General features: G+C 47.7%; 1 protein-coding gene across 1 annotated transcript; it reads right to left on the reverse strand.

The window, feature by feature from the left end:
* Positions 1 to 19,742: 19,742 nt before the first annotated feature.
* On the reverse strand, positions 19,743 to 21,503 carry LOC125509972 (protein PHYTOCHROME KINASE SUBSTRATE 1-like). The gene has a single exon (XM_048675052.1). The coding sequence runs from the start codon at positions 20,984 to 20,986 to the stop codon at positions 19,910 to 19,912; it is 1,077 nt and encodes a 358-aa protein (XP_048531009.1). The 5' UTR covers positions 20,987 to 21,503; the 3' UTR covers positions 19,743 to 19,909.
* Positions 21,504 to 23,096: the final 1,593 nt, after the last annotated feature.

The raw sequence follows: 23,096 nt of genomic DNA on the forward strand, positions 1-23,096 counted from the left end.
TAAAACTCTGGTGCAAAAACATGGGCATCAAGCTCGATTATGCTTCCGTCTATCACCCACAAACCAACGGCCAGGTCGAACATGAAAATGGTCTTATCATGAGCGGCATCAAACCCAGATTAGTGTGGTCCCTTAAAGAATCTAATACGCACTGGGTAGAGGAGCTCGACTCCGTACTCTAGGGGCTGCGGACCACGCCGAATCGCACCGCCGAATACACACCATTCTTCATGGTGTACGGCGCAGAGGCAATTTTGCCCTGCGACATAATTCATGACTCACCTCGAGTGCACATGTACGAAGAAAGAGAAGCCGAGCTCGATCGGCAGGACAGTTTGGACGCCTTGGAGGAAGAGCGTGACGTGGCAAAAGCCCGTTCCGCATTCTATCAACAGCAGGCTCGAAGATACCAAAGCAGAGAAGTACGGGCCAAAAATTACAATGTTGGCGAATTAGTTCTACGCCTGCCGGACAAGAAAAAGAACAAACTCAAGCCCAAGTGGGAAGGTCCCTTCATAATTGACCAAGTCCTGACTGGCGGAGCGTACCGCCTGCGAGATGCATCGGATAACCAACTCGAGCCGAACCCATGGAACGCAGCCCGTCTCCGAAGATTCTATGCCTAGCGCCGGACTGTGTTCGTCTCCTTCCTCTGTCCATTTTTTATATACTTTCTGTCTTACATTTTTCTCCTTCTCTCTCTCTCTTATAGCCTTTAAAGGCTCATAAAGTGACGCGCTATCCGCGCTCATTAAACCTGGGGGCTTCTTTAAACAGAAGCTTATTTATACGGGCTTCATGCCTAACACATGTGTCACACTTCCGCATGTACTTTTTATTCACCATTATATGCATCGATATGACTTAAGTTTTGGCCAAGCTGGGTTGCCTGGCTCATGTGCTTGCCCCTACGTTCCCGATTGTTCGGCTAGGTGGTAAAGGGAGCACCTCTGCGATTGTTACTGCCGGGTCAGCCGGATGTGTACCTCAGACTGGGTGAAGCCGAAAGCTAGCGTTCTTAAGGGAATATTCGGTCGGTGAACTAAAGATGGTCTTTTTCACTTATTTATCTATACGCCCCCAGATGTTTTTCCTGCGTCTCTTTTCGCAGAATGGACATGCACTTTAGGGCATGCCTCCTAGGAAAAGGAACCCCTAATGGAACTATTCTCCCTGGAAGATGTTTCTTACTAACCATGTAATATAACATAACTAGTTGGGCATTTATCTGTTCAAGCACTAATGACCCCTACGCCTGGTCTCCATGCATACCCCGGTTCTTATATAACCGCGAGGGTATTCGGACACACTCCGGACCGTCAGGTCCCGAGGTTGAAGCGAAAAAGTCGGCCATGACAAATGATCTACAATCTGGCTAGAAGGCATTACACATGTCAATTAAAATTACATAGTCAATCTGACTGATTGTATTCCTCTTCAATACCATCTAACAGGTTGTCTAGCTTACAGTCCTGTTGGGAATAGTTTGTGGCCAATTCTACTTGGCCGTATACTAAGCTCACAGGGATCTCCTTCCCATCGGGCCCCATGGGTCCGACCTTGGCCATGTGGTTTGGGTCAGCCTTCGTGTACCGCGTCTTCACCATGGCCCAGGACTCCCTGGCGCCTTGACAGCAGGCCGACATCTTCCATAATCGGAAGCGCCGCCGCGCTCCCTTCAGCTTCTCTACAAGCTCTCCAAGGCCTTCGGGCATGGAGACGGATGGCCACAAGGCCTGGGCGACGCCTTGCATCACCTGCTGAACTCGCTCGTGCAGTTGTGAGAGCTCGGGAAGAAGGTCACCCATAGAACCAGGCATTTCCTCTGCAGGACGACCTGTTAGCATACCTACAGACATTACTCTGTTACTCGACTTCCTCGCCGAACTCTTTTTTCAAAGTTCGTTTAAGCACTTACTAAATATGTCGCATCGAAGCCGCTGATTCTCCTTAACGGAGTCCAACAGCTGGGCACGAACATCCTTCAGTTCAACGCCCAGCTTGGTGTTGGCATCTTGGAGATCGTTCTTCTCCCGCCTCACCTTTGTCAGCACACTCTCACCAGCCTTCAGCTGGCGTAGGAGTTGTTGCTTTTCTGGATTTAATCCGGCGCCATCTGCTGTCAAATTTGCACCCACGTCGCACTTCGCAAAATACTTATCTTTCGAAGCGTATATTACCAAAGGGGGTCTCCTTGGGCTCCCCTGCCGCGGCTAGTGCGGCGTCATGTTGGGCTTTGCACTCTTCCAGCTCCTGGGACAGTAGGGTATTCTTTTCTATAAGAACCTGCATAACAAATGATCCTTAAATCAGTTATTCTAACTGTTTCAAGTCTCGGGGGCTACTGGTATATATATAATTACCAAAATTTTCTTACCCGTATGTCTTTTACATATTGCTCTGTGGCTCTGGCTAGACCATTTTGAGCGGCATGGAGGTACGCATCTCCCGAATTGAAGGCATCCAATGCCTCTTGGGAGAAACAAGCGTCGCGAAGAACTGTCCGGCGACACCTGTGGTTCATGACACTCTCCACCTCAGAATTGGTGGTAGACAGCATGTCCGCATCCTCTGTCGGAGGAGCGTCTGGTGCGCGCCTTGTGTTCGCCTCCGCTTCCGGACCAGGCTTTGGAGCCTGGCTGGTGGAGGCGCGATTGGCAACCTCTCCGGATATAGTCCGGCGAGGTCTCTTCGTCCTGAAGAGAGCACGAGCGTTAATATGCCTTTAAGGAATAACACCTGGGAATAAGATGGCGCGCTATACCTTTGCGCCGGCGTCTCAGTCCGGACCGCACTTCTTTTCAGCCCGCGGGGCCTTGCCGCCCCTCGTTGGCTAGTCGCCGCAGGCTCGGCCTCACGTCTCAAGGACCTCCCCTGCAAAACACGGTTGTCATACGACAATCGAAAACACGCGAGGATAGATCCCTTTTCAAAGTGTTGGGACTTCGGTCTCAGTTACCTGTGAGGCTGGGAGTAGCCCTGGGTAATCGGCCGTAATGGCCACCAAGGCATTGTCCTTTCTCAATTGATGAAACACCCCATCAATCAGCTCCACAGATAAGTCCGGATCCTCTTGAGAGGCCGGGTCAAGGGACCGTCCCGGATCCTCGGGTTGTGGAGGAGGGCTGTTTATTTCTTTAACAGCCTGGCGCAGTTCCTGCATTCAAGTCGTTAGACTGAATATTTAACGATGGTAATATAAAACGGATGGGCAAGTAAAAGTGTCCACTTACCCAACTTGGGGGATTGTACATAGAAAATCCACCCTGTGGGTTAACGCGGAGAAATTCCTCCTCTTCTCCCTTGTACAAAGCAGACAAGATCTTTATTAGAGCGGCAGCCAAATCCGGCCCCTTACGGACGTGGCAGGTGGCGTCGTCCTCACCGTTGAAGTCCCACATGGGGTGACCTCTATACTGGAGCGGCTGCACCCCTCGCATGATGCATGCGGCCACGACCCCGATCATGGTCAGTCCGGAATGAGCTAACAATCTTATCCGGCATCAGGTAAAGAACGTCCTTGTCGCTTTCCCTCTGAGGGCTCCGTGGACGCCAGCTTAGGCGCTTCTTTAGGGGAGCACTGTCGAACTCAGGGAGGCCGATCCGGACAGGATCCGGCAGCGGGACGTCCTCTATATAAAACCATTCCGAAGGCCAGTCCTCGGACGCTTTCTTTGGGGTTCCGGATAGATATCCGGTCACGGCGATGCGCCACACTTCGGCTCCGCCCACTTGATATATTGACCCCTTCTGAGAACGGGGCACAAGGCAGAATAGCCTTTTCCACAGCGCGAAATGAGCCTCGCAGCCTGTCCGCATCCTCTGTCGAAGGAGCGTCCGGTGCGCGCCTTCAAGAATAGGCACTCTATGTCTAAGACTCCCCAAAGTAGACACATCCATCTTCCTCCAATGGTGTTTAAACCAAGGCAATGGAGAACAAAGCTCTGATACCAATTGAAAAGATCGAGAAGAGGTGTCTAGAGGGGGGGTGATTAGACACTAAGTGCCAAAAGTTGCAGTTTTTAATATTCTTAAGTTTAAGTGGAGTTTAAGCACAAGTTTAACAAACACAATACATATCAAGCAAGCATGCAATGAGTATATGAGCAGCGGAAAGTAAAGCATGCAACTTGCAAGAATGTAAAAAGAAGGGTTTGGAGTATTCAAACGCAATTGGAGACACGGATGTTTTTGCCGTGGTTCCGATAGGTGGTGATATCGTACATCTACGTTGATGGAGACTTCAACCCACGGAGGGTAACGGTTGCATGAGTCCACGGAGGGCTCCACCCACGAAGGGTCCACGAAGAAGCAACCTTGTCTATTCCATCACGGCTGTCGCCCACGAAGGACTTGCCTCACTAGCGGTAGATCTTCACGAAGTAGGCAATCTCCTTGCCCTTACAAACTCCTTGGTTCAACTCCACAATCTTGTTGGAGGCTCCCAAGTGACACCTAGCCAATCTAGGAGACACCACTCTCCAGGAAGTAACAAATGGTGTGTTGATGATGAACTCCTTGCTCTTGTGCTTCAAATGATAGTCTCCCCAACACTCAACTCTCTCTCACAGGATTTGGATTTGGTGGAAAGAAGATTTGAGTGGAAAGCAACTTGGGGAAGGCTAGAGATCAAGATTCATATGGTTGGAATGGAATATCTTGACCTCAACACAAGTGTAGGTGGTTCTCTCTCAGAAAATGTGTATTGGAAGTGTAGATATGTTCTGATGGCTCTCTCTACGAATGAAGAGTGGGTGGAGGGGTATATATAGCCTCCACACAAAATCTAACCGTTACACACAATTTGCCAAACTCGGTGGGACCGAATGGTTAAACTCGGTCGGACCGATTCAACAAACCTAGTGACCGTTAGGATTTTCGGTGGGACTGAGATGCAACTCGGTAGGACCGATATGGTTAGGGTTAGGTCATAACGTAATCTCGCTGTGACCGATTACACAAACTCGGTGGGACCGATTTTGGTAATAAGCTAACCAGAGAGTTGGTCAGGTAAACTCGGTGGGACCGACTCGCTCATCTCGGTGAGACCGAAAAGTTACAAAAGGGAAACAGAGAGTTTACATTGCAATCTTGGTGGGACCGATCGCTCATCTTGGTAAGACCGAAACGTTACGAAGGGAAACAGAGCGATTACAATCCCATCTCGGTGAGACCGAGATCCCTTTCGGTGAGACCGATTTGCCTAGGGTTTGTGGCAGTGGCTATGACATTTGAAACTCGGTGGCGCCAAATAGAAAGAATCGGTGGGGCCGAGTTTGACTTTTGGTTTAGGTCATATGTGGATGTGGGAAGGTAGTTGAGGGTTTTGGAGCATATTACTAAGCACTTTGAGCAAGCAAGCCATTAAGCAACACCTCATCCCCTCTTGATAGTATTGGCTTTTCCTATAGACTCAATGTGATCTTGGATCACTAAAATAGAAAATGTAGAGTCTTGATCTTGAAGCTTGAGCCAATCCTTTGTCCTTAGCATCTTGAAGGGGTTTCACATCCTCTAGTCCATGCCACTCCATTGTTGAACTTATCTGAAACATACTAGGTAAAAGTGTTAGTCCAACAAGAGATATGTTGACATTAATTACCAAAACCACCCAGGGAGCACTTGTGCTTTCAATCTCCCCCTTTTTGGTAATTGATGACAACATACATCAAAGCTTTAGATAAAGATATAGGGAATAGCAAGTAAAGCTTTGGAAAGACATGTAACATGCATAGGCTCCCCCTACATGTATGCAATCATGTGAATATTGAATATAGGAGCATGTGAATGCGTAAACATGACAGAGTAAGCAATGTGTTACATGTATCTTGGCTATATGCATCAGAGCAAATGATGTGAATGTGAGAAATGTACCTTCATGCTCATGAGTCCTTCTTGCAAACAGTATGTACATCAGCAAGAACTTCTCATTCACATGACTGTGATGCATATACTTACCTTGTGGTCTTGAGTTGGCTTAGGATGGGATGAACCTGCGCAAACAAGGTTAAATAACACACATACACCTACTGGCCAGGGCAAGCAAGAGAAACCACAAGAGAACCAAGACTGGGATGACATGTAGAGTGAGTACTAAGTACCACATTGGATATAGACATGTCCCCAAAGGTAAAGATATGCAATAAAATCAGAGATTTCCTTCCCTTAGATGTCTTGCTCCCCCTGAATCTGCATGGGATACTGGGAGAAGATAGGGAACAGAAAATCAGAGCAACAAAAAAGGAAACAACAGAGCTTGAGCTAAAGCACGCAGCCAAACATGTCTTTCCCCTCTTAAAGACATGTGACATCTCTCCTCTTGAACACCAAGCACCTGGTGTATTTGATGATATTACTTTCTCCTAGTTGAGAAACTCTCTCCCCCTGAGTATTCTCTCTTTCTCCCCCTATAGGAAGGATTAAGCTTTGATGTGATCTCTCTCTCCCCCTTTGACATCAATTTCCAAGAAGGGCTCTTCTAGACATGTGATACAAATGGGTTGGTCCTTGAGTCATAGAGCAAAGCAACATGTCTAATATGATGCTGGTAGAGGACACGAATCATTGAGTGGAGCTGGAGCAAATAGAAATCAGGAATACGTGGCAAGTTGGTTTTCCTGTGGTGGAATCGGTGACTCCGAGTTGTGTGCTTCGGTTGCACCGAAAGATTTCGATTGGGCCGAAGAGAACAAACCGGTGTGACCGAGTTCATTAGAGTGAAACCACTTGTCACCTCAGCTCACTGGACAAGTAAGATCTCACAAGGATATGCAAGGAATTTACTGAAAGATTTGCAATGAATTGGATGCAGAAAATGCAGAACAAAAAGGAAAGAAAAGAAACTAAAAGTTCTATATGAAGTTTTTTTTTGAAAGGGAAAACAAATATGCAAGAGGCAAAAGCACGGAGAGACACACGAGAACTTCATCTAGAGATGGTCGGCGACAAAGTCACCTATGTTAGAGTATATTGACTTAGGAGTCAAGTGAGAGCACTTGATCATAGGTCATACTCATCGTTTAAGCTCAAAATGGGGTTACCATTTTTTGTTTAAGCCTTTTGATGTATTCACATCTTGTCGAGTTGCTTTGACTCATGACTTGGAGTAAAGCTTTTCTAAGATGGAATAACATACCTTGGGTGGTGGTGTTGATCTTGCTCATGTAGTTGAACTTGTGTGGGTTGCTCAAGGTTGATGTAGTTCATCAAGGGTTGGGAGCACCACTTGGAGTTTGAGTTCATCTACCTATATGGGTTAGCTTTGCAAGGAATAGCACTTGTGTATCCAAAATGACAATCATGAGACTCAACATAGAATTTGCCAAGGGATATGTTTGAATGGTTTCGTGCTTCCTTGTCTTCAACCACAATTGTGTAGAGACTTGGTGATGTAGAGATTGCTCAAGATGTGAGTGAGTTGCAATCTCATAGATTTAGATTCAACCAAGTACCTACACGGGTTAGATAACATGCAAGGTACAAATATATCCAAGACATATGAATAGCATCATAAGAGAAATATCGAGGATTAGTCATAGGCTCATGCCCCTCATGTATCAAATGGAGTTCCTACTCCAAGTTTGAAGCATCAATGATGTTCAATTCACCTCTCAACCTGCAAAACACTTTCTCATCAAAGTGGTTTAGTGAATATATCCGCCAATTGCTTATCGGTGCGAACATGCTTAAGGTTAATGTCCCCTTTTGCAACATGATCTCGAATGAAATGATGACGAACTTCAATATGCTTAGTTCGAGAATGTTGCACGGGATTGTGAGCAATCTTAATAGCACTTTCATTGTCACATAGCAATGGAACATGTTTCACATATATCCCATAATCTTCAAGAGTTTGGGTCATCCAAAGTAATTCAGCACAACATGAACCCGCGACAATGTATTCCGCTTCGGCAGTGGATAAGGATACCGAGTTTTGTTTCTTGGAAGACCAAGACACAAGAGATCTACCAAGGAATTGACAAGTACCCGAAGTGGATTTCCTATCAACCTTGTCTCCGGCATAGTCCGAATCGGAGTAGCCAACAAGATCAAAAGAGGACCTCTTAGGATACCAAATGCCAAAATTTGGTGTATGGATTAGGTATCTCACTATCCTTTTCACAGCCTTAAGATGACACTCTTTAGGAGCAGCTTGATATCGTGCACACGTGCACACACTTAGCATAATATTGGGACGAGAGGCACATAGATATAACAATGAACCAATCATAGAGCGATAAACCTTTTGATCAACCGGTTCACCATCTTTGGTCAAATCAAGATGTCCACTAGTAGGCATGGGTGTAGTCATACCTTTGCATTCTTGCATATTGAACTTCTTGAATAAGTCCTTGGTGTACTTCGTTTGAGAGACAAAGGTACCTTCCTTAGTTTGCTTGATTTGCAAACCGAGAAAGAATTTGAGTTCACTCATCATAGACATCTCAAACTTCTCTGACATTAGCTTTCCAAGCTTCTCACTAAAATGAGGGTTAGTTGAACCAAATATGATATCATCAACATAAATTTGGCACACAAATAGTTCTCCATTAACCCTTTTAGTAAAAAGAGTAGAATCAATTTTACCAATTTCAAAGCCTTTTTCAATAAGGAACTTGGTCAAGCATTTATACCATGCTCTAGGAGCTTGTTTAAGACCATAAAGGGCTTTGTGAAGTTTGTAAACATGATTAGGTTTCTTAGGATTGACGAAGCCGGGAGGTTTCTTAACATAAACTTCCTCCTCAATTTTGCCATTTAGAAAAGCACTTTTAATGTCCATTTGGTACAAGGTGATATCATGGTGATTAGCATAAGCAAGTAAGATGCGAATGGACTCAAGTCTAGCAACGGGAGCATATGTCTCACCATAGTCCATACCTTCAACTTGTGTGTAGCCTTGGGCGACGAGACATGTTTTGTTGCGAACCACTTGTCCATCTTCATCTTGCTTGTTGCAAAACACCCATTTGGTACCAATGATGTTGTGGTTGTTGTCGGGCTTCTCGACCAATGTCCACACTTGATTTCTCTCAAAGTTGTGTAGCTCTTCATGCATCGCGTTTATCCAGTCCGGATCCTCCAATGCTTCTTCAACCTTCATAGGTTCAATGCTAGAGATGAATGAGTAATGTTCACAAAAGTTAGCTAAACGAGTTTTAGAGCGAGTGATTCTCTCGGTTTGGATATCATTGTATATTTGCTCGACGGGATGATCCTTAGCAATTCTTTCTTGAACTCGTGAAAGCTTTTGCTTGGGTCGGGGTGGAACATCCTCTTCATCTTGTGCTTCTTCTTGGCCTTCTTCATTGTTGACGTCGTCGTTCTCTTGTCGTGGTGGAGAAGGAGGTTGTTGATGTTCATCTTGGTGCGCTTCCTCATTTTCTTCATCTTGGCATGTCCCACTTGTGGATGCTTCCGTATCAACTCTTGGTTCACCTTGTCGTGAGGTAGAAGCTTCCACTTGGACGGACGAGGTACTCTCCTTCACTTCCGTTGGACGAATCTTGCCAATGGACAAGTCTTGAATTGCTTCCGAAGGGTCTTTGTCTCCTACATCAATTGGCAATTGCTCTACTTGCGAGCCGTTAGATTCATCAAACTTCACATCTACCGTCTCTTCAACCTTTCGGGTGAAATTGTTGTAGACACGGTAAGTGTGAGAGTTTGAGCCATAACCAAGTAGGAAACCTTCATGAGATTTAGGAGCAAATTTAGAACGACGATGCTTATCAAGAATGTAGCACTTTGAGCCGAATACTCGAAAGTATCCAACTTGGGGTTTGTTACCGGTGAGTAGCTCGTATGCCGTCTTGTCGAGTAGCTTGTGAAGATACAAGCGATTTGTTGCATGACAAGCTGTCTCAACTGCTTCCACCCAAAAGTGCTTTGGCGTTTTGTACTCATCAAGCATCGTTCTTGCCATCTCGATAAGAGTCCGGTTCTTCCTTTCAATAACTCCATTTTGTTGAGGTGTGTACGTAGCCGAGAACTCGTGTGAAATCCCTTCTTCGTCAAGAAAGGTGTCCACATTTGCGTTCTTGAACTCCGTTCTGTTGTCGTTCCGAACCTTCTTGATCTTCACGTCAAACTGATTTTGGGCCTTCCTAGCGAAGTTTTTGAAGATCTTTTGGACCTGCGATTTGTCAGCAAGAAAGAACACCCACGTAAATCTTGAAAAATCATCAACTATGACTAGACCAAATGATTTACCACCGAGACTCTTGTAGGCATTTGGACCAAAGATATCCATGTGAAGTAGCTCGAGTGGTCTTCTTGTGGTCATGATGTTCTTCGCGCGGTGACTTCCTCCAACTTGTTTCCCTGCTTGACAAGCACTACAAAGTCTATCCTTGTCAAATATGACATCTTTTATTCGAAGGATATGATCACCTTTAATAAGCTTATCAAGATTTCGCATACCAACATGACCTAGTCTTCTATGACACAACTAGCCTTTAGAAGATTTGGTAATTAAGCAAGTTCTAGGTTGAGCCTTTTTTAGTGAAATCAACAATGTAAAGATCTCCTCTACGTATACCGGTAAACACCATTTTATGATTGTCTCTACGAAACACTTGGCAATCTACTTCAGTGAATAAGACATTGAAACCGAAATCCGCAAGTCTAGAAACTGAAAGTAAATTGTATCCAAGGGATTCAACGAGCATGACATTTTGTATGGAGCTATCATGTGAGATGGCCACCTTACCAAGGCCAACCACCTTACCCTTTGAATTATCACCAAAAGTGACATATTTTCGAGGGTCGTCGTTTTCAGCAAGCTCACGGAACATATCTTATCTCCGGTCATATGATCAGTACATCCACTATCAAGGACCCATTCCTTTCCTCCAGCCATGTAGCCGCGAAGATTTGCCATAAGACCAAAATGCCTCATTGCATCATCAAGATCATAGTCACTATCATCTTCATCATAGTATCCATGTTCAACATCATCTTGTGATCGATCAATTCCTAGAGAGCGTAATTCATTAGATAAATGATCATCACAATGGTTACCTTTATGAATTCTAATAGCTTCAGATATGATATCGCTAATGATTCCAACATTTCTTTTAGCACGCATGAGATTGGTAAGCTCAAATAGACAATCACCAAAGCTAAGATCACTAGAGTTCATCTTACTCAAAGCAATAGACTTATGGAGAATTTCGTCTAAATTTTTCAAGGAATAATCTGGAAATCGTTCCTCAAGAAATCTCCATATGGTGTAGGCACACTTGAGATTAGGCAAACATCTAATCAAGTTTCTAGGCAAGCCTCTAATGATGAGCTCAACAGTTCTAAGATTGCGAATTATGTCAATATCTTCATCTAGGGTAGGGTGCAAAGGATCAACATGAGGTACACAAGGGCTAGTAATGTACTTGTTCAAATGATATTCATTGAAAATCTCAAGCATTTCATTTTTCCACTCATGAAAATACTCTCCATCAAGAATAGGCACTCTATGTCTAAGACTCCCCAAAGTAGACACATCCATCTTCCTCCAATGGTGTTTAAACCAAGGCAATGGAGACCAAAGCTCTGATACCAATTGAAAAGATCGAGAAGAGGTGTCTAGAGGGGGGGTGATTAGACACTAAGTGCCAAAAGTTGTAGTTTTTAATATTCTTAAGTTTAAGTGGAGTTTAAGCACAAGTTTAACAAACACAATACATATCAAGCAAGCATGCAATGAGTATATGAGCAGCGGAAAGTAAAGCATGCAACTTGCAAGAATGTAAAAAGAAGGGTTTGGAGTATTCAAACGCAATTGGAGACACGGATGTTTTTGTCGTGGTTCCGATAGGTGGTGATATCGTACATCCACGTTGATGGAGACTTCAACCCACGGAGGGTAACGGTTGCGTGAGTCCATGGAGGGCTCCACCCACGAAGGGTCCACGAAGAAGCAACCTTGTCTATTCCATCACGGCCGTCGCCCACGAAGGACTTGCCTCACTAGCGGTAGATCTTCACGAAGTAGGCAATCTCCTTGCCCTTACAAACTCCTTGGTTCAACTCCACAATCTTGTTGGAGGCTCCCAAGTGACACCTAGCCAATCTAGGAGACACCACTCTCCAAGAAGTAACAAATGGTGTGTTGATGATGAACTCCTTGCTCTTGTGCTTCAAATGATAGTATCCCCAACACTCAACTCTCTCTCACAGGATTTGGATTTGGTGGAAAGAAGATTTGAGTGGAAAGCAACTTGGGGAAGGCTAGAGATCAAGATTCATATGGTTGGAATGGAATATCTTGACCTCAACACAAGTGTAGGTGGTTCTCTCTTAGAAAATGTGTATTGGAAGTGTAGGTATGTTCTGATGGCTCTCTCTATGAATGAAGAGTGGGTGGAGGGGTATATATAGCCTCCACACAAAATCTAACCGTTACACACAATTTGCCAAACTTGGTGGGACTGAATGGTTAAACTCGGTCGGACCGATTCAACAAACCTAGTGACCGTTAGGATTTTCGGTGGGACTGAGATGCAACTCGGTAGGACCGATATGGTTAGGGTTAGGGCATAACGTAATCTCGCTGTGACCGATTACACAAACTCGGTGGGACCGATTTTGGTAATAAGCTAACCAGAGAGTTGGTCAGGTAAACTCGGTGGGACCGGTTCGCTCATCTCGGTGAGACCGAAATGTTACAAAAGGGAAACAGAGAGTTTACATTGCAATCTCGGTGGGACCGATCGCTCATCTCGGTAAGACCGAAACGTTACGAAGGGAAACAGAGAGATTACAATCCCATCTCGGTGAGACCGAGATCCCTATCGGTGAGACCGATTTGCCTAGGGTTTGTGGCAGTGGCTATGACATTTGAAACTCGGTGGCGCCAGATAGAAAGAATCGGGCGGGCCAAGTTTGACTTTTGGTTTAGGTCATATGTGGATGTGGGAAGGTAGTTGAGGGTTTTGGAGCATATCACTAAGCACTTTGAGCAAGCAAGCCATTAAGCGACACCTCATCCCCTCTTGATAGTATTGGCTTTTCCTATAGACTCAATGTGATCTTGGATCACTAAAATAGAAAATGTAGAGTCTTGATCTTGAAGCTTGAGCCAATCCTTTGTCCTTAGCATCTTGAAGGGGTTCCACATCCTCTAGTCCATGCCACTCCATTGTTGAACTTATCTGAAACATACTAGGTAAAAGTGTTAGTCCAACAAGAGATATGTTGACATTAATTACCAAAACCACCCAGGGAGCACTTGTGCTTTCAAGAACCCGCCTTGCACTGCCGAAGACAATTTGCGTGCCGGACTTGTCGTCATTGAAGCCTGGTTCGGGGGCTACTAAGGGAGTCCTGGATTAGGGGGTGTCTGGATAGCCGGACTATACCTTCGGCCGGACTCCTGGACTATGAAGATACAAGATTGAAGACTTCGTCCCGTGTCCGGAAGGGACTTTCCTTGGTGTGGAAGGCAAGCTTGGCGGTACGGATATGTAGATCTCCTACCATTGTAACCGACTCTGTGTAACCCTAGCCCTCTCCGGTGTCTATATAAACTGGAGGGTTTTAGTCCGTAGCAACAACAATCATACCATAGGCTAGCTTCTAGGGTTTAGCCTCCTTGATCTCGTGGTAGATCTACTCTTGTACTACCCATATCATCAATATTAATCAAGCAGGAGTAGGGTTTTACCTCCATCAAGAGGGCCCGAACCTGGGTAAAAACATCGTGTCCCTTGTCTCCTGTTGCCATCCGCGTAGACGCACAGTTCGGGACCCCCTACCCGAGATCCGCCGGTTTTGACACCGACACCCAACCTCTCCATAATTAAATGAACACAACCAAACATATGAGGCTTAGAAGTAATCCAGAGATTATATCGCCATCCAAGTGGGGTAAAAACATCCCTAGGACTTGCTCCAACCGCATACACACCGTTATATATGAGCAATTGATGCTCATGTTGCTGCAAAATAGAGCACTAATGAAGGCAACACGTACACTAGTAGATATCCTGCAGACTTTATCTTTTTTTTCGAGGAACCGGCAGAAGGACTGCCTTAATATATTAAGAAGGAGAAAAAAAACACCAAAATGTTGCAGCAGAACACAAATTGGGTTTATGAATACCCACAACAAGGAGTACAAGAATCAATCAGGCTCAGGTTCAGGTTCGTTTTCTACGTTAGAGAGCCAGCTAGCCGAGACTGAAGGAAGTGAAAGGTCTTGCTTGATGAGATGGAGGATAGCAACTTCTTGGAGCGAATGATGCTCGAACACACGTCTATTCCATTCCTTCCAGATGTTCCAAACCATATAAATGGCCACTTTCTTGGCTCTTCGTCCCAGGCACGAGGTCATGTCATCCCACCAATGCTCGATGAAAACCGCAGTCTAAGCATTCGTTGCAAGAGTAGGCAGGCCCAGGTTGTTTCCTACCATGGTCCAGACACTCCTAGCGAAAGGGCAGGGTAGGATCAGGTGAGTGGGCGTTTCATCAGCCTGGTCACAGAGGCAGCAGATATCATCATGAGGAAGTCCCCGGATGGCAAGGTTGTTGGTCGTAAGGATCCGGCCTCGCAGCCAAAGCCACAAGAAGAACTTGCACTTGGCTTCCACGTTCGCAGGCCACAGCTTATCAAACCGAGTTGGGCAGAAAAGATCCAAGGAATTGGCACTGATATGTTGACGATGCAGAATAAGACTTGGAGTTGTTCCATACCTAGGAGATGGAGTCAGCAGCGAGAAGGTCAAGGGTTACCTCTTGAAGTTGGTTCCATAGGACAACAAACTGGCGAAGCTGCGAGATGTCAGATATCCGATGCAAGCCCGACATCCACTTGTTATTAGAGATGGCATCATGGACAGAGATATTCTTGCGGGAGCATAGTCTGAAGATATCTGGAGCAAGGAGCCGTGGCACATGTCCGTCGAGCCATCTGTCATTCCAAAAATTAGCAGTTAGTCCATTCCTGATGGCCACCGTGGTGGAGGCAGAGAATAAGGCAATGTCATCCTTGTCGCAAGGGATCTCAGTGCCGGCCGAGGGACGATCTTTGTCGGTCCAGTCTAGCATGGAAAAACATGACATGTGGCTACTACGGAGGTAAGGTTATCAATACTTGCATGTCTTGTGCATGGATTAGTCCATTGATTATTTTGAGTTGGGTCCCCGCATGCAGCTTTTAACATAGATGGCAGGCTCCACCCATCCAACCTTTCATGTTTTTTATTTTAGCTTTCAAATTTAAATTTATTGTATCTTTTGAATGGAAAGTCTAATTTTTGTTTGCATATTTGTGTTCCTTGCAATGTGGGCTTTTAAATAAGATAGCTCTTGAATATATTTTGACAAGTTAAAAAAAATTCACCAAGTTTCAGTTTTAAATACTAAAACTTCAAATCTAAAACCTTAACCCTAAGCCCTAAACCCTAAATAGTAAACCCTAAACCCTGAAAACAAGTTAAACTTGGTAAAAACATAATATTCTAACTATTAAGTTTTAGTATTTGAAACTTAGTAAAATTTTAAAAGCTGTTGAAAATGTATTCAAGAGTTGTCTTGTTCGAAAGTTCTTGTGGCAACGAACACACATATGCAAATGAAAGTTAATTTGAACTTTTTGTTCAGAAGCTACAATAGATTCAAATTTACAAGCTAAAAATAAAAGGCATGAAAGGTTGGATGGGTGAAGCATGCAATCTCTGCCAAAAGCTGCATGTGGGGATCCACTCGAAAGTAATCAGTGTCTAAACTATCCATGCAAAGGAGATGAGCATGCATGCATAGAAATCTTCAAGCAAACCCCCGCAAAAAAATGGATAGCCGAGGTATGGACAAGACCCCTCGTGCACAGAAGAATTGCCTTTTTGGCCAAGGGCGACACTACCTTGCGAACTATCCTCTTATAGATGAATTCCCGACTGCAACTGCACACAGGCTCACTGCAGGCTAGAGCGCCGGGGATAAAGTTGACGAGCACCACAACTGCAGTTGTGCGTAGTAGAGGAAGTGAATGAGTGAGTATCAGGTGCTCCCATGATACTGGCTCCTGGGTCGATGGATCTCAAATCGGGCGGTATTTGGGAAGTTGTTGGATCTGCTGGACCTATGCACAATTTTCAAACTCATGGCAGAATTTTTTGTGAAATGTTCCAGAGCTTCTAGGAGCCGTTGGATGTATCACCTTAGCCATGAGACGCCAGAGCATCATATATTTTCCCTCCTATCATAGTGAATTTTGCTATAGAGCATACATATTTCTTTTTCAATGATATGTCAAACCAGATTTTAGAATTTTCACTGCATTGCACCAGATCAGAGTGCCAGACTTTATTTCCACAATGTCGATCTGAATATCCGTCGAAACCATGTTACCAAATATATATGACACATGAACATATCATTTTCTTTCTCCCCGTGGAAGAAAGAGGACATTTTAACTAGGGTTTCTTGTGCCTCCCGCCGATGTCGCCGCCGGTCTACCTCGTCTTCTATGGTCTTCGGGCCATGGAGGCGTGATGGATCCCGGCCATTACTGGCGGGAGGGCTCCATTTTTCATGCTCTTTTAGTTTTGTTAGAGTTTGGGTCCTGTTAGAATAAATTCGAGGCATACCGTTGATTATCCGAGGACCAAGCAATCACACGAGGCACGGCACCGAGATTTGTTAACGAGGTTCACCGATATGGCTACATCCCCGGGGCATGACTATGGGCGCTCCTCCCCATGATACCGTCACAATACCGCACCCGGTCGCCCTGGACACCGGCACATGCCGCCGGCTTCCCCTGCGTTCCGGTGCTATTATGTTGGCATAGGTTACATCGTGTGTCTACCCCCGCTATATATGAGAGGCCTAGGATACAAGTGTCCTATTAGGATACGACTCCACATCCTATGTAAACACAATACAAGTCCTAGTCCAACTGTAACCTACCTTGTACACAATATTCGACACAACTCTAACAAACTCCACCTTGGCGAATATTCTTCACCACCTTGAATTCGTCAATGCATCAAACTTCCATGTACATTGGACTTGAGTTTATCCCGTGAGCACCGCTGCTACTCCAAAGACTCCATGTGACTCCACCTGCAACTTGCAGTCCCTTCTTTTCTTAACCACAGTCAACACTCGATCAAAATTAAGTTCCTTGTTACTCTAGTTTGTGCTCCCAACTTCCAGAGTATCAGTCCAACGCCATCACACATTGATCACTGACCTGCATGAAAAATGAACAACTCACATATTGGGTGTCACAATAAGAGTTACGTGAACTCAACATCACCGCTCCTTTCTTGACCGCCTGTCTGAAACTTGAAGGAATTTCACCGTTGCTTGTAGTCACCCCGAGTCAAATTCGCAGTTGTCATACCACATGTATGACCACCAGAGCCCTGGCCCGTCTCCATGCCCCGTGCATACCACACGCCTCGCCGCTATTACCGCGTCGAGCCTCCGCTGTCTCGGTTGAGTCTCAAGGGTCGCGAATCCACACCACTCAACCCCCACTGCAGAGTATCATCGATTATCACCGACCGATGACGAGTTTCGTGCTTCCATCAGACAACTGGGCTCCAGTCCAAACTACGTGTCACTCGCTTTTCCCCAGCTGAATTAGGCTTCGATTCTCCGGATCCTTACACCGTAGCCCCTCAATCCAGCTCCACCTTCAACATGACTCCATGGTAGATGATCAGTCCACCCTCGCGCCCCGTCGACTTCAAACTCCGTGTGTACACCACCTTGAATCAACCCCGCGCCATAGTCTTGTCGAAGTCACACAAGCCATCGGGCCTGCGCCACGTGTTTCCACGTCCAGAAGTCAGTCACCATCAGCTTCACGCTCCTATGTCGTCGTCGCCGATCCCACCACCATATTCTGTACCAACCGACTCGCGTCGATCCGTCAGACTGACAAGTCTGACCTAGCCGAACTTCCCTGACTGCAACCATCTGCAACTCCTCACAATCCTCATCGTTCGCCTGGCTTGACATCCAGCAACGCCTTCAAGCATCACTACAGTGCCAACAAATTTTTCACCCTTGTCTGCCATAACCCAAGGTTCTCAGTTCAGTTGAACTTCTCCATCTCAAACCCGATGTCCGATGGCGTCATGATTCTTCCTATGACTGACGTTGTGAATTTTTTTTGAGCTTTGCACGCGATGCCCAAGTACACGAACAGAACCTCCGCCTACTACTAGCAATTCCAACTAGCTGGTCTTTAAGTGAATTTGGCTCCTGTCTCTGGCTCAACTTCGGATGCTAGCCTTTGTCATGTCACAACCTTTAGCTAAATACCAATGGATGAACAACACGATGGGTAGTTTCCTTCGCTTGAGTTGATCTGCCCTGTGCCTCTCCGTGTCGGTACATGAGGACTCGGGTCCTCTTTTTCTTCCAAAACAAATCTCACTTTCAGCGACGCCTCCACCTTGCGGCTACACAAAGGGCCTAGCCCCACCAAGCACGCACATAGCCAGCCGCACTTGGGCCAGCCTTCCACGCACTAGGCATGCCCACAATCCGTCTCGGCTTCTGCTCCCTGCAACCAGCGCCTGACTTGACCTGCCGTGCCTCGATCCATGCCAGATCGGCCGCCGCCGCCGCTGAGATCCAATCTGCTCGCCCCACTAATTGCTTTCCCGATTTCGCCGAGAACGCACCAGACGACCTCCGCGGAACATCACTTCCGCACATCATCTTTGTCCCGAAACTTGACGACGATCCATCCTACAGATCAACAATCCGCAGCCTCTGAATAACCTAGCTCATGATACCACTTGTTAGAATAAATTCGAGGCATACCGTTGATTATCCGAGGACCAAGCAATCACACGAGGCACGGCATCAAGATTTGTTAACGAGGTTCACCGATATGGCTACATCCCCGGGGCATGACTATGGGCGTTCCTTCCCATGATACCGTCACAATACCGCACCCGGTCGTCCTGGACACTGGCACATGCCGCCGGCTTCCCCTGCGTTCCGGTGTTATTATGTTGGAATAGGTTACATCGTGTGTCTACCCCGCTATATATGAAAGGCCTAGGATACAAGTGTCCTATTAGGACACGACTTCACATCCTATGTAAACACAATACAACTCCTAATCCAATTGTAACCTACCTTGTACACAATATTCGACACAAGTCTAACAGGTCCTACTCAGGGAGGCGAGGAGGCGACAGCTCTCTGAAGATGAAATAAGGTTCTCCTCGCCTAGTCCCCTTTCCGGTGGTGTTTCCAGCATCGTTGGAGGGCATGTGGAGGTTTGTATCCGGCGCAACTCACGGGATTCGGTCGGTGTTTGTTTTTAGTGGATCCACGTGGATCATGTCTTTGTTCGTCTATTTTCGTATGTCTATAGATTGGATCATTTCGATCTACGCTTCTCTTTATCGGCGACGGTTGTTGTTCTGGTGCGTTGGTCCCACGTGGCCTTAGCACGGCGATTTTCAATTGTCTACCGCAACAAGGTTTGCCAGGCTCCGATGAGGGAAGACGTCGGCGCACCTTCGACTCGCTCTAGTGCTTGTAGTCACCGCTAGATGGTTTATGGAGCTGGATTTTACTTTTGGTGTTCTTTGTACTACCTTGACAGTTGATGAATAGATCGGAAGTTTTCCTCGCAAAAAAAAAATATGATGCATGGTGATATTTTTAATTTTTTTTGCATGGATATTTTCTGGTTGAACTCATAATTCTTCTTTTTTAAAGTACGTGGTACATACATAGAGGAACATAGTGCACTTTGCTATCATATTTTTAGCAACCTATGCCCGTTTTCATTCAGTTCGGCATTCGTAACTAGAGTATGAGGAAGTAACGAACAAGATGGAATTCATAGGACACCCGAAAAAAAAAGATGGAATTCATAGACACACGAGCAGAAAGCTACGGGTTTGCACATTTGCATTGTGCGCCTTGTGTCACCCATCGATGCGCCGGCGCCCCGGCGGGTCGGGGAACCTGCGCACCGCGGCCATAGGCGACACATCCACTGCCCTGCGGCTCACGCACCCCGTTAGTAGCCCAACCGGCCGGTCCCGGTTCTGCCTCACGGCCACCGGGGGCCTCCCGCGGCCGCCACTGCGCTCCGGCGCGGCGGACATGTCCACGGCGCTCGCGGTCACCACGCTCCACTGGATGCTCGCCTCGCTTGGCTCGTACGGGCAGTCGCCGATCATGAGGCTCTTGATCTCGAACAGGTCCGAGCTCGACTCGCTCCCGCCATCGTCGTCGTCGTCGTCGCCTCCGCCGCAGCTGACTTTGACCGGAGCCTGAAGAGTGAAGCTTCCTTTCCTAAAGCTCGCGCTCGAGTACTCGACCGCCTTCTCCTCCCTCCCTACTGTTGCCAGTTGTGAAGCGCCGAGATTCAAATTTGGCGGGAGGCCAGCCACCACACCACGGTGGCTGCCGCCGGCTAGCCCGAGGCCAGCCTTCTGCATCCTCAGGTCTCTGTACCACTCGATCCCGCTCGCCGCCAGCTTGCTCGATTCTGTCGTCTCCGTCGCCGGGCCGCCGTTGACGCGCACGGCCCGCTTCCCGGAGCACGGACGCAGGAGCGCCCCGACCTGCAGGCAGCACTTCTTGCTGCTGTATCCCGGGTGGCTGCGCGCGTCCCGGAGGAGCACGGTCTGGCTGTTGGCAGTGGCCGCCGAGCCAGCGCTCGCCGCCGACGCGCACGTCGACGTCGGCTTGCTCGCCGGCACAGCTGGCCTCGACACCGTGGCCACAGTCTCCACAGCCGTGGCGGAGCCCTCCTTGCTGTCGCCGTCCATTGCACCCTTGAAGTAACGCTCAGCCGAGAACACGTCGAGCTCGCCGTCAGCGTAAGTGCGCCGCCGGCTCGGCGTGCTCTTCGGCGGCACTGGCGCCCTAGCCGGGCCGGTGGCCATGCCCTCCCTGATGAGATCCGGGTAGGCCGGTAAGGTGCTGTTCCGGCGCCGCCCGAACAGCTCCTGCTCATAACTGACCTTCAAATCACCATTTCTTGTGTGCTCCATGGTGCAATCAAATGCACAACTAGACAACTGGTGCTGCTACTGCTGCTAGTATTATCAAGTTTTCATGTATCTCAAACACACAGAAACGGTGTGAAATAGCCACACTTATATAGGCAACACAACATGATTGGAACACGATCCTGGTAAAAAGTAAATGAGAATGATTCGGTTAATCCATCAAAAAAGAAGCTTGTTGCTAATCTGTCCCTGTGAAGCAACAGTGGGGACAACAGGGAGGAGATAATGAGGCTGTGAACTGGTTGAGAAGCAGAATGATTGGACCGTATGTTTTCGCAACATTTCTTGGGGATGCATGCAATTTTGTGATGAAGGTGGTGGTTGGTGCTTCCACGTCCGCAAGTCACAGGATCTCCAGGAATTCTGATGGATCTCTTGCTAACGTTAACACTCCCGTTGAAACTGTTTTGCAGTGCAAAAGCAGACACTGACATGCCTGAAGGAACAGGGAACACAGGCAGTTTCTTGATCATTACATTACATGTAAGACACACCGGAAATTTGGGGGAACAATGACGCCTGTCTGCATGTAAGACATGAAATTGAGATGATAAGGTTGTTGTGTGGAACTGTGGACACATACAGGATTTTCTTTTCTTCTCTTTTTCTTTGTGTGTTGACTGACAGGTAAGGAGGCAAGGAAACACAAAGTACTATCTGGAATGGACTGTTGTGCACCAGTTCAGTACTTCATTTTTAAGCTTTTTCACGGAACTAGTTGAATGCCCTTCGCGTAAAAGTTCTTTTTATCGCTACTAGTAGTAAGTACTGTAAAGAAAGGACATCCGTGTCGCCCCCCGCAGGCGACCCAGGCGAAACCCTAGCCGCCGGGCCGCCACCCCTCCCCTTCCCTCCTCCCCCCCTCGCCGCCCCCGGCAGGCGCCGCCAGGCAAAGCCCACGCGGTGTCGGCGGCAACGGGGCACTTCTTCCCTCTCGCGAGGCCTTGGTTGCGCGGGGCGGCCTGGCTAAGGAGAGGCGTGGGGGCTGCAACGTGAGCTGGCGCCGACCGGCGCGACGGGTTTGGCGCTGCGGTTGCGCGCGCTGGTGCTTGCCGATGGACGAGGGCAGGCAAAGGACGATTGGCGCGGCGGCGAGATGTTGGCGGCTCGTCTGAGACGGCATGTCTGCGTGGCGCCCAGGCGCTGCTCCCGACGTGGCTCGGCAGCGCGCGAGGCGCGGGATGAGCACCGTCGACGCCGCCAACGCGGATCTGCTGGGTGGCCGACGACGGTGCGTGAGGAGGTTGGGCGACACGGCGGTGAGGGGCTCCAAGCCCGATCTGAGTTTGGGCGGTCCCGCGCCCAGATCTCGATGGCCGGTGGTGCCTGGATAGGGGAGGCGTGTGCGGTGGTGCCGGTGGATGCTGGTGGGTTCCCCCTTGCAAGTGTGTGCACGTCCAGCTCCTGGAGCAGGGGCGCCGTCCATCCTGTTGGTGCTAGAGGAAGCCCGGGCAGACCAGATCCAGCTCGAAGGTCCGGTCCTTGCGCGCGGCGGTGCGAGCACGTTAGTTTTGTCTTGGTTTTTGCTCTGTTTCGGCGCGCGGCGGTGCGGGCCGGTCAACTATGGTTCTACTTCGGTCTCTCCTGTGCGCTGCGGTGCAAATTCTCGCCCAGATCTGCGCACGGAGCCGGAGGATGGTCGGAGTCGATTTGGTTCGCCCAGGTCCTGCGAGCGGCGGGGCGGACCGGTCAGGTTGACGTGTGCTCGCCTAGGTTCTGCGTGCGGCGGTGACTATCCCGTGTCTGATAGTGTGTGCTTGGCCTTGTTCTGCCTGGTGGTGCCGGGTTGGTCTCGGATCCTAGATGGTTGGTGGAAGGCATGGCTCCGGATGAAAATCTTGCATCGACCTCGTCGGTGCAGACGGTAACGGCATCTATGGATGTCGTATTCTTTCTTGGAGGTGCCGCCGTGGAGCTCATTGCTCTTCCTGCCTCATGGCTGAGGTCTCCGGGTGAAAACCTAAGATCTGGTGAAGCCAGATCGGATGACGGTGGTGTTCTCGATACCACTTCCTTCTTGGAGGCATCATCTTGGAGGCCTCGACGATGGATTCCGATGATGTGCACGGTTGCTGGTGGATATTGGGTTTGT

The sequence above is a fragment of the Triticum urartu genome, chromosome 1 (genome assembly GCF_003073215.2).
Source record: "Triticum urartu cultivar G1812 chromosome 1, Tu2.1, whole genome shotgun sequence".
In the NCBI taxonomy this organism is placed as follows: Eukaryota; Viridiplantae; Streptophyta; class Magnoliopsida; order Poales; family Poaceae; genus Triticum; species Triticum urartu.

What these genes read in the sequence shown, in the direction of transcription:
- LOC125509972 (XM_048675052.1), bottom strand. Translation starts at nt 20,986, where the DNA reads ATGGAGCACACAAGAAATGGTGATTTGAAGGTCAGTTATGAGCAGGAG.